The sequence below is a fragment of the Polypterus senegalus genome, chromosome 9, assembly GCF_016835505.1.
Source record: "Polypterus senegalus isolate Bchr_013 chromosome 9, ASM1683550v1, whole genome shotgun sequence".
NCBI lineage: Eukaryota > Metazoa > Chordata > Cladistia > Polypteriformes > Polypteridae > Polypterus > Polypterus senegalus.
In genome coordinates, this window is record NC_053162.1 from 27,110,246 (window position 1) to 27,122,898 (window position 12,653).

Here is a 12,653-nt window from a genome sequence, read left to right on the forward strand (position 1 = left end):
GTTCACTTGTGTTACAAGGTACTGGCACTGGCCAAAAAGGAACAGCTTTATCACAAAATTATTATTTTTATGCTGAATGAAGGTTACTTCATGTGACAGATTGTCAGGAAACGGAGGCTTTCATACAAAGGTGTCTGTTACGGTCTTCAGTTTCTGGATCTAACCAGGATAGAAAAAGATGGGCTAAGGCCGTGATACGCAACTGCATAGGAGGATGAGGACACCAGAGTCTGCAGTGTGAGAAACAAACGCCTTACAGGTCCCCAGTTGGCTTCCTCCTTAAATACAAGTGAAACACCAGTGCCATCTGCAACAGAGAAAAGACGACTCCAGGAATGCTGAGTTTCAAAAAAGGGGCAAAGGAACACAGACATTGGACAGAAGACGACAGGAAAAGCGTGTTGTGGTCAGCCTCCTGGCCCTCTCTCTGTGGTGGACTTCTGTGTGTGTCCAAACTTTCGACTGGAAGTGCTTGTGCCCTCATTAGACATTTAGTCATCCCGAAGCAGAAGGGATGCGCTTTACTGTCACTGCTTATTTTCAATCGCCATTTGTTTCAGCTCTCTGTTGAAAACTGGCCAGGCTCCATTTATCATCCTCTTTAGAATATCACTTTTTACACATAACAATGAACAAAAGGCTCTGAAAAATGTCCACTGGAAGGTTGATACTAAGCAGATGATTGTCTACATAGCATGTTCTGTTTACGAATAAATCTGGTCTGCGTTTTATCAGTCAATTAAATACAACCTTAAAATCCAGTTTATGTTCTTATAGTTTGGATTATTAGACAATCATCTATGAGAATGTAAAAATGTTTGAGATTTAGCATAAGAAATCAATTACCTATACAGTAAAATATCAATAGTCCAAAAGAACACTTAAGTTTAAAAACAACAAACTCTTCAAGGAAACACATTCGATATTAACAGGCAGATGCCTCCTTCTCCTTCTCCTTCTCCTTCTTTTCCTTCTCCTTCTCCTCCACCTGCTCCTTCTTTTCCTTCTCCTTCTCATCCACCTGCTCCTTCTTTTCCTTTTTCTCCTTCTCCACCTTCTCCTCCATCTTCTCCTTCTCCTCCACCTTCTCTGTCTTTTCCTTCTCCCTCTCCTCCACCTGCTCCTTTTCCTCCACCTGCTCCTTCTTATTTTCCTTCTCCTCCTTCTTTTCCTTTTCCTTCTCCTCCTCCTTCTCTTTCTGGTCATCCTCTTTCTCCTTGTGCGCTTCCTTCACTTGATGCTGCACCTCAGTGTCCTCCACTTTCTGATCCTCCACCTCCCACTGCTCTCCCACCTGACTTTCAACCTTTTTTTTCTCTTCCTGCTGTTTCTCCATTTCCTGCTGACCCTCCTCCTGTTTTTCTTGCTCTTTCTGCTCTTCCTCCTGCTCACACTCATGCACCACATTCTCCTGCTCCTTCTCTTTCTCCTCCTTCTTCCTCTCCTCTTTTTCTAACTGCCTCTCCTTCTCCTCCTGCTCCTCATAATTTTCCTTCTTTTCCTCTTCCTCCTCCTCCTCATCTAAGAACCATGATGATCTGATACATAAGCAAATAATAAAGGTTACTTATTTATATTAATTTCTAAATAACTTTACTTGACTAAAGTTTTCTGCATACATACTATATAGAAAAAGTGTACAGACAGGCAATGGCAGATCTTAAATTTAGCATTATATCCTTCTTGTTTGGCTTCTCTACCTGAACATCGTGCCTCTTCACTTCGGTTTGCATATTTTTATTGGATTTTCATCCCACATTATGTCATAAAGCCTCTTCCCATTTAACCCATTATTAAAAAGATCAAAGCATATGAAATTGTCGTGATCATCCATTTTCGTTACTTCATTGTTAGTTTTCCTGGATGAAGGTTTAGGTCCATCCATTTTGGGGCTTTGGAACCCAAGGATTACTATTACCTAAGGCGTTCTGACAAAGTTACAATTATTTATCATTATTTTGTGATGCCATTTTGTATTATTTTGAGTGTCACTATTTTCTGTACTTTATGTTTTGTTTACCATGTCGGTTTTTCCCAGATTGCACTGGGACTGCACTGTGTATAACGTCTCTGGATTAACCACATTAAGGTCAGCACTCGCATCCCTCGAGTATCTGAGTTTTGGATAAAAACTCAAAAACTTTTGGATTAAAACTTTTAAAAATTAAAAGCATTCCCAGTATTCAAACCTGCTTTGTTCCTTTAGACCTTTGATTTGGTTTCTTTGCTTTCTTTGGTAATAACCCTGCCGTGAACTCTTGACGACGTTAAACCTTCTGATCCATTTCATAAAACATTTCACTGCTTCACACTGAATCAGTACAGGAATGAGTGAAGCGTTCAACATGATTAAAATAAATGAAGCAACATTGTCATAATCGTCGTGAAGTGTATTTAACCTCCTTGCATTTTATTCCAAAAAAGACATGGAAAAATCATTGCATTCTTTTTGATGTGAAAAATTATATTTTTTTAAATCTTAAAAGTATAACAATACAAATAATAATAGTAATGATGAATAAAAATAATATGAAATGAACAATAATAAAAAAAATAATAGCAGTAATAATAATTCAACTAATGATGTCAAAATAGTATTTAATCTCAAAATGAGTACTCTGTGTGGTAAATTGCAAGGCACGGTGAAAGACACAATCCAACGTCACAGTCGGGACAATAATAGCGTGTTTTGTATTGGATTTTCTTTACCGATTCATCAGTTTTTAAACAGAACACTTCACAGGTACAAGTAGGATTCTGTTGTTTTTTTTCCTGTTGGAGGGTATATAATAAATAAAATGTCTACTGGATTGTGCTGGGTTAACCACATCTGTTTAGTGGTAGTGTGGTGAGGCAATGAGTTGTACTACAAGCTGTCATCTAAAGTCTGCATGATATATAGTGTTGCCAGCGTTGTTTGTATAACACGAATGCATTCCAAATGCACTCTTCCACCAGATGACGAAATATCTGTAGTATTTCTTTTGTTGCCTCCACATGAGATAGAAAGTCAATTCTTAATCCACACGATCTACGTCGCCCATTGCGCTATTGTAGTGGACCATAGCACAAGGCTCTGTAACCTGCTTGTTATCTTTTGCCTGTACAGTAACTGTAGCTGCATTATGTACAGTACTAAGACGACAAACATCTTTCTTGTCCTTCTATTTTAGTGCAACCACTTTACCCTTTTGCCAAGCTACTACCACACCTTGCTGTAATTTAGCTCTGCCAAAGTCTTCAGGCATGCCAGTTAGGATGCATTGTTCCATATGTGTCAGTCTTTCTTTGCAGCAAGATGTCAAATAGCTCTGGCAAAGTATAAAAATTGTCCACGGTTGCACAGTAACCTTGATCCAGCAGAGCATCTATCAAAGTCAGCACCGATGACATATCAACGGCATACTGATTGTATTTTGGATAAAACAATGTCCCTTTCCCAGTGTATGGAACCGAATTCCAAATGTATCCCATTTTAGATCCTCGAAGCTCATAAAGCTTTATGTCAAATCTTGCCTTTTTTGACGTGACGTACTGTACCCATGACAGTCTGCCCTCAAAAGCCACGAGACTTTCACTGATTAGGACATCGTGGTCTGGAATGTAAACACTTCAAAAGTTTGCTACAATGGCCTGGTATATCACCCAAATTTGAATTCTAATCAAAGTCTTCATTGTTGGTAAAGTGCAGATATTTCATAATTAGTGAAAACCTACACTCAGACATAATTTCTCTAAAGAATGGCAGCACTGACAGCAGTTTTACAGCCCAAGTAATTCTCGGTTTTAACACTTGCACAAGACGTTGGCCGAGTGACACTGGAGACTAACTCTTTTAACGTCCGGGTCACGTTTGGGTCTAATGCTAAGGAGGCTATTAAGCTAAAATATGATTTCTATCAGCAGGAAATGGCGGATGACCAGGAAGTTGCTGCACCTCTCTAAATGTTGCATATCACAAAGATGTTTGCACTGCTTGCACAAGGCAACAACAGTTTTAAGAGTGGATTCAGAAGACGGAATGGAGATGTCAGAATTCACGCAGGGGCCGTAATCAGGAATACTATAATAAAAACAAACAAAGCCCAGGACATGAAACATAGAAACATAGAAACATAGTCAAAGAACAAAGTGTTAAGTCGTAAGTCAAAAACAGTACACATAATCAAAGCTGAAAAACAAAAGACATAAATCGTAATCAGGGCGCAGGCAAAATAGTCATACTCTGTAAACTAAAAAACTACAATAGGAAATGACGCAAAGGTTTTATTTTTGTTGTTAAATCCAGTCTTGGATGGCCAGGTACATGTGGTGGAAGGCAGCTTTTAAAATGTTGCGCTAGTGACGTCATGACACGCAACCTCCCGGCAATGGGCCATGAGGTCCTAGCAACGAGTCGCCAACAAGGCATTAGCCATAAGGAAAACGTGAATCGGATTCAACAATGTTAAAAACACAAGACGTAAACTGCAATCAGAGGGCAGAAAAAATAGTCGTAACCCACACGTTCAAGTGAACCAAAAGTTTAATTTTTGTTTGTGGATCCAATCTTAAATGGCCAGGTACATGTGGCAGAAGGAAGCTTTTAAAACATTCTGCTAACGATGTCATGATGAGGTCATGCCGGGGTGCCATGTCCTAGCAATGAGTCCCCAATTTGGCATCGTCATTTGCTGTCTAGTTAATTTGATATTCTGAATCCATGATGTTCAAAACATTGAGATATGCTGATTTTAGGATGTGTGTATATGTGCAAAATCAAAATAGATTATATACTGTATACATTTCTACGTGTGGAAGTGTGTGTGTGTGTGTGTGTTTGTCCGGCCCGGAAGTGAGAGGCTACAGCACAAAACTCAAAAGAGCCGGCAAAGCTGCCCCAAGTGAATGAGTTGGAAGAAGAAGGAAGTACAAGGCTACAGCATGAAGCTGAAAGAAAGGTGAAATCGCCGACGAAAGACAAACTCGCTTTGCCGCTAATATACAAGCGAGACAAGCACATCGGCAAAATGAAACCTCTGAGGAGAGAGAAACTCGCTTAGCCGCTGATAGACAAGGGGGGCAAGTACGTCCGCAAAACGAAACCGACGACTCTGCATTTCACGTTTTTTTCTGACGATTTCTGTAATTTCTAGGAGCCTGGGCTTTTTACAGCACAGCACGGGCATACACAGCTAGTGCTATATATGTGTGTGCGTGTGTGTGTGTGTGTGTGTGTGTGTGTGTGTGTATCACTCTGACCCAGGAGTGTATAAAAGTCCATTTGGATTTTTAACTTATGGTGGACCACATTAAATGTGAAAGCAAAACTATCAAGCCACTGTGCCACATCAAGATTTCCATCAGTAAGTCAGTTAATTCATTTCTTAAATCATTGGTTGTCCTCTCCACTTTGGATTACTTCTACGTTTTCACATGAAATCAGAAAACAAATCAAATTTCATGCGACTCCCATAATTAAGGAAAAACAGCATCTAAATGGGTTATGAGATTGTGCTAATGAAATTTCTCTAAAATGTTGTTGTTAAGCGAATGAAAGGACTTTGAGTAATACATGAAATAACAAACTTCTGCATGTCAAGCCCCCTCCTGAATGTTTCATCCTCCCTCTACCTTTTTCCTCCTGGTTCCATTTTATGCATCAAGAAATCAGGCGCATCCAAGAAGAACTCCTTAAGGGCTGGTCCTAGTCCCAGCATGGCCGCACTGTCAAGCAGGGATAAGAGGGCCTGCAACATCTGACTTCTGATGGCAGAATCCTGAGCGTCTGTTAGAGGCTCGTCTTCAGATGATGTCTCCTGTTAAAACAATTTGTGAACAAAGAAAGAAACCTTAAAGAATAAGGCGACACTAATTTACACATACCTTGGGTCTTTAACAAATGGCATAAAAGATCAAAGAAATCTGATTTATTGAAAATGCTGCCAAAATATCAGGGTGCTGTGATATGCCACATCAAGGAGGGAGCAGACATTAGTCAAAGGATTTTTCTTTTGCTAACTATTTATAACTATCGGGAATGGTGTAAATAGTTGAAATGGCACTTACCAGTATCAAACAGGGCGGTGCAGAGTGGCACCATTTTGAGAAATGGCTCTGTAGTGACACGCAGACACACAGTAGCTGGAGGTTCATCCAGAGCTTTAAAAGATTTGGGAGGCCTATGGGTTTTCTCTGCATGTCTCTTGGTAGGGGGGGATTGAAAGGGGACCTTCAAACCAACATTTGTTTGCCACTATGGAAGAAGCGAGCAAACTGATTGCCGGCAGAGAAGAAGGGCCTGAGATGGATTAGAAAGTCACAAGAGAGAGGAAGTGACACTTGCATGCATGCACACACAAACACATGACTGAGCATTTCATGGAGTGTCTTTCCCTGCTTGCAAGATTCAGAGATCACTGACCTACAGCTAAGCCCAATTTGGGAGGCTGCCAAGTGTTATATTATAGCTAGGGTTTGTTCCTGGCTTACGTTTATCTTCCCTTTTATTGTGATTTGTGTGATTTTTGCTAAAATTGTTATTCTTATTTATTTAATATTTATGTGTTGTGTGTATATGTTCTTAAATGGTACATTCCCTGTTTTCTGTGGGTGGAACCCCAAGGGGCGGAGCCTCCATTACATCACTAGTAAGGGAACCCCCTCAGCCTATTGATTTCAGGCTGGGCAGTGAGTCCCTCAGAGGTTCTTTGACATTAATGGAGAAAGGCTGATAATAGTGCGGATAGTGAGGATTGTTGAATTTTATGGTTTTTATTTATTTTTTTTATATTCTTTGTGGTGTTACGCTTTTATTTCATGGATTTTGTTTTTGAATTTCACATTTGGACCCACTTGCATTCGATACCCTTGTCAGACAAACCTCCATCCATCCATTATCTAACCCGCTATATCCTAACTACAGGGTCACAGGGGTCTGCTGGAGCCAATCCCAGCCCACCACAGGGCCCACACACACGCACACCAAGCACACACTAAGGACAATTTAGGATCGCCAATGCATCTAACCTGCATGTCTTTGGACTGTGGGAACCGGAGCACCCGGAGGAAACCCACACAGACACGGGGTGAACATGCAAAATTAAGCAGGGAGGAGGACCCAGGAAGCGAACCCTGATCGCCTAACTGATAGGCAGCAGTGCTACCACTGCGCCACCGTGCCGCCCTCATACCTCTTTTCCCTTATTTTGCCTCGTTTCCCATTTCTGCTCTCTTTTCTGATTGCTGTGAATTCCTAATTTATAAAGATTATTTGCTGGCCTTGTACTTTAAGCCAAACTTTTTAAGGGTTCTCTCCATTGAAGGGCATTTTTATGTTTTGGGGACATTAAAAAGTGTTTCTGGAATGTTTAAAGCCAGTGTTCTTTTTTGGGCCTGTGCAGCTTACATGCCTGTCTCTAGAGTTTGGGGTCTGGCTGCCCAGGGGTGCCTGGTGGCCTATTAATTAAGATCCAGGACTAGCTGGTGGTACTTGACTTGTGTACTTCTAGTTCATAACACCAAGAAAGATCTGACAAGTATAGGATCAGCCTCTCACTTTGGAGATTTTATTTGATTTCATGCAATAAAACTGGTTGAAATTCATAAATAAATCTGCAGATTATAATACATGAAGGAAGCAAATGCACTTAACATAAGTAAATATGCAGTTATTGTGGGCTGTCTTTACTCGTCACAACAGAATACTACTGTGTTGTTTGTTTTTTGCTCAACAGATTTATAACACAGCGGCAGAAATCAATGTCTGAAAGTAGCAATACTGCTGTCTTATGATCAGTAGGTGTCAAAATGGAAAAGGCAGGGAAAGCCTCAAAATGTGTGAATATTTAAGATGGCTCAATCATTTATTAGAGTTTATTAGACTGTTTATATAACAAAAATACTTGCAGGTGCATAATTAGGAAAACCGTATCTTAAACCTAGAACATAAACCAGAATAAAAAATTAAGGAGAAAATCAGGGAATTGTACCTTGTGAGCTGAAAATGAGCATAAGAAGATGTCATGGGAAGGAAATCAAACAAATGACTGCCCAACGACAACACACCCGCCTAAGTGGAACCACCTGAGCTAAACCTTAAAGGAATACTCTACTAAAAATGATATTATTCTGTGCATTACTTACCCCATGTAGTTTGCAGTGATGGCCGAGAAAATTTTGTAATCTGATGATTTCATGCAATGTGGAGATAACCGGCAAGGCAGCCCCAAGTTAATGAGTTGGACAAAGAAAGACATACGAAGCTACAGCATGAAGGTGAAAGAAAGAAAGCGTCTCCGTCGCCAAAGTGAAAACGCAGACGAAAGAGAAACAAGAGAGAAGAGAGAAACTCGGTTAGCCACTGATAGACAAGAGGGGCGAGCGCGTCCGCAAAACGAAACCACCGATTCTGCATTTCAATTTTTTCTCTGATGATTTCAATAGCTTCTAGGAGCCCAGGCTTTTTACAGCATCGGCTTACACAGCTAGTGTGTGTGTGTGTATATATATATATATATATATAATTTTTTGATACGCTTTAGGTAGATGGAAAGTTAGCTTTGTTGATTTGACCTCAATTCACTGCACGTGCATGAGTAGCGAAGAGCAAATAGTTTCTAAAATGGCACGTTGAGAGATACCGAAGTGAACGCTCAAAGCAAAATAATCCGTGGATAACTTTTTTCGTATTATCGATTGCTGAATCGGACTCTGATTTGTCGGACTCCAATTTTGATGCAAGTAATCTGGAGATGGAGATCAAAAACGAAAGTGAGGTACTGGCATCAGCTGATCGGTCCCCAGCTGATCGTAGTGCTGAACACGTTCATGTAGCTGATGCACCGATGGCAGTGTTCGCCTGGGAGGACAGAGACTTGCGATGACAGGAGGTTCAAACCATATTGCGTCTCACAAAGACAGCCATGCATGCCTGCTGGCAGTCGAGCCGTCCCCCCGCAAAGCTGCTGGGTTCACAAACTGCAAACAGGCGCCGACAGCAGGCAGCAACAGACGTTTTATGTGTGAAACTATTGCTTTGTGCGAGTTTTTTGGAAAAATATTAGTCCTCAAAGAGTTGCTACTGAACATAAACTGTTTATGCTGCTCCCTGATAAAAGAAAATGTTTCTCCTGAAACAGATTTAGAAATATTAACTTGCTGTGCTCGAAGGTGCCTGTTATAATGTTGTGATCGTGGCTCTGGACTCTGAGGGTAACTTGTGTTTCTATAACAAACTAGATAAACGTTAATGCCCTGGCAGTGGCAAATAGCTTTGGTTTTATATTTGATTTGATTACATTAATGTTTAAGTTGAGATTTACAAGAAATATTTGAACTGCTACTATGTAAAGGGAATATTGCTGTTAAAAAGCATATTGTTTGTTTAAAGTGTTTGCAAACCAAATACACGCAATACACTGCTTTTGAGTTTAATTATTGAATTTTGCACATAACAATGTGATTGTTCTGATTGTCGGCGACTTACCGTGATTAATCACAGACAATCATGCAATTAAAAATTTTAATTGCTGCTCTGCGCTTATATATTCTTTATTTTTTATATATTCTTTAAATAGGGATATTTACGTATCCTTTTGTACCATATTTCTCTTGTCTGATTATTTCTGCCAAGGTTACTGAAGGGGTATACTAACCATTTTCTTAATTAATGTCCAGTTTTTGCTGCTAATTAGTTTCATTTTCATTGACTTGCTTTTTAAGATTTAGACCCCTTAATTATTTGTTTTCCTTAATTAGCATCCAATCGATTATGAGCTACAAAACGAGCCAACACGTGACCAGCACACAATATCTGAAAATAAAGAAAGGTGAAGGTCTCAGTAAGGCTGATCTGCTCAGGTCACCAAAACATTCTGATGCTCTTCTTAGTAAAAAACATTTTAGAAAATGTCTGCTATGACAGAATGAGACCAGCAACAGGCCATGAAATTAAATAACTTGTTTAATTAACAACAAGTATCAGCTTCTAATTAAGAAGCTGAATGGAGTGAAAATGGTTAGAGTTTGATGGCCTGACTGGCTTCCTTCGCATCTCATTTCTGTTTTGGTGCCATTTAAAGGAAAAAATGAAGCAATTCAGAGGATAGAATCTTAAAAAACACAAATCAATTAAAATGAAAGAAAAAAGAAGTTAACAGCACTAAATTGGACACCGAATACAAAAAGGGTTAGAATGAAAGCCTGCGGCCACAGTAAGTGCTCTAGGAGCGGAGTTGGAGACCCCTGCTCTAAAACATTCTACCATGGCAGGAGTTCATCGACATGAGCCTTGGCAAACAGACGGATATTTGGGAAAAGATACCAAGTAATGTGGTAGACAATAAGATTTTAGGGACTTTTAAAACTCAGGTTGATGTCAGTTGACAGAAGTTTCACTTTAAATTTTTGTAGATGTTGTAGAGTCCTATTTTGACCTTCATGGATTCATTTTGTTTTTTTTTCTACATAGAGAATTCATTTCTGATATTAATTTGTGCATAGAAGTCTGCTGGGAACAGTTAGAATTTTTTATTGATCTGACATTTTTCAGCATAGCACTTAGTATTATGGTTTCCATGACAATCATTCCCAGAAAGCACTGGGAGAGAGAGCCATATGTAATGTCACAGGAGCGACAGCTTAAAGATTACAATGTGCACAGTGTTGATTCTCTTTATGTTGAATTCTTTTCTGGTAATCAGCCTTGCTTTTGTTTCCACAACTTTGAATTTTTCGACTTGTGTTTTGAACTTGATATTGTGCTGTGTCCAGCCGGGACGCTGAGAAGGACCGAGAGAGAGATTATGGCTCCCCTGGACCACAAGAGGTCATCCGCCCTGGTTTGTATGGGGGCCACATTAACTCGACCACATTTCTACCTAATCATGGGTCTTGTAAGAAATGCATTTTCTGACATTATTTGTAAATAAACTTTACGCTACGGCTCAGATCACATTGCCTGTATTTAGAAGTTGCTACTCCTTTTCAGCTGTCCCTGTTAGAACGTTTACCTGACTTGGGCCCACAAACAAAATGGAGCCCTGGTTTCAGCTGAAAGAGAAACAGAAACAAGACTGGTTATGTCACTTTTGCCAGTTTTGTCCCTAAATCAAAACACAAACTTTGCTCTGTCCCTTCACTGAATGTCTACATCAAATAAATAACATTATGTCTGTTTGGCACCGGGGAGAATATACCTGGCATTATCTCAAATCCAGCTGAATTTGGTTTCTTTTGGCCTGCAATGCCCTATAAAATCTTCTACTATATATGAAAAAGGTACTATCTGTGTGTGTGTGTGTGTGTGTGTGTGTGTGTGTGTGTGTGTGTGTCCGGTCCCCCTGAGCAATCTGATTGGTCAGTTTGGCTTTGGTAGATCAGTCAAATGTGATTCTGAGAGGAAGTGACGGGCAGAGAACAGTTGAGATACACTAGGATACCAAAGAAAGGTGTAGGAGGAACGCTGAGAGTCGTCTTCAAAGTCAAGAGTTTTTTTGCAAGAATACAAATGATGTTCATTCTACTTTTTCCCACTGCTTAGTTCGCTGGCAGTACAACATTCACTTCAAATTTGTTCTTTATCATTGTCATGATTGGCACTTGTTTGCGCATTTCTTTTATTTTCTGTACTGTTTTCAAGGTCAATGACTCCATATTTATACTAATTGTATGCATTAAGTTGTATTAATGGTGCTAGTTTTATTTTTTCATTCTCTTGCAAAGCCACTTTGTATTCCATGGACGTCACCATTTTCTCGAAGTTTGTATCTTGGTTATTATGAAGTTGCTACAGAGTGAAGCCCAGGGCCACACACCACGTGATGTCACAAATAATTACATAAAACTGATGTTGTATTCTATTTTGAAATCGGAAAAATATCAAATTCTCACTTAGAGGATCTGTTCAAAACTTTTTTAAAGCCTTGCAGGATCTTATCGATAACATTTCCAGTTTAGATAGATAGATACTTTATTAATCCCAAGGGGAAATTCACATACTCCAGCAGCAGTATACTGATAAAAAACAATATTATATTAAAGAGTGATAAAAATGCAGGTATAACAGATAATAACTTTGTATAATGTTAACGTTTACCCCCCCAAAGGGTGGAATTGAAGAGTCGCATAGTGTGGTGGAGGAACGACCTCCTCAGTCTGTCAGTGGAGCAGGACTCTCTTCCCTCTTTGAGTCTTAAAAGTTTTACTCTGGCTGTTGGCTTTCTTTGTTCTCTTAGGTGGGGATTGAATTTAGTTCTGCTAAGCTTGATTTGACTGTATGAAATGTTACTTGCTTTTAATAAAATAATTTAAAAAATAATTACATGTGAGACATGGTGCCCTTGACCTTTGTTTTGTCCAAGTTTGTGGATAACCTAGTAAAAACCTCAATATTTTGCTCGCAAATCTTTTTTTTGAATCACTTTGTTTACGTCCTTTGCGCTGCTTTTGACTGTTCTTCGGTGCTCATCTGAGCTTTGGTGGTAGTAGTACAGGTATTTCAAATTCTCTGCAACAACCTTAGGTTACGTTTCACTCCCACTGTTTTTGTGCCTTTTCTTCCTTGGCACGACAATCATTCTTGTAACGTGTCTGTTCTCTTTCAGTTTAGCAGTCTGTGCAGTGCTCCGGCCGTGATTCTTAGTTTTTTTTAGAGTGAAGATTCATTTGGAATA

General features: G+C 39.6%; 1 protein-coding gene across 1 annotated transcript in view; it reads right to left on the minus strand.

Annotated features, from left to right (window-relative positions):
- Positions 1 to 12,653, minus strand: part of cfap157 (cilia and flagella associated protein 157) — a 44,891-nt gene that overhangs the window by 6,654 nt on the left and 25,584 nt on the right. The window contains exon 7 of the mRNA XM_039762766.1: positions 5,614 to 5,798. Coding sequence (XP_039618700.1) covers positions 5,614 to 5,798 — 185 coding nt within the window. The remainder of the gene's footprint in view (positions 1 to 5,613; positions 5,799 to 12,653) is intronic.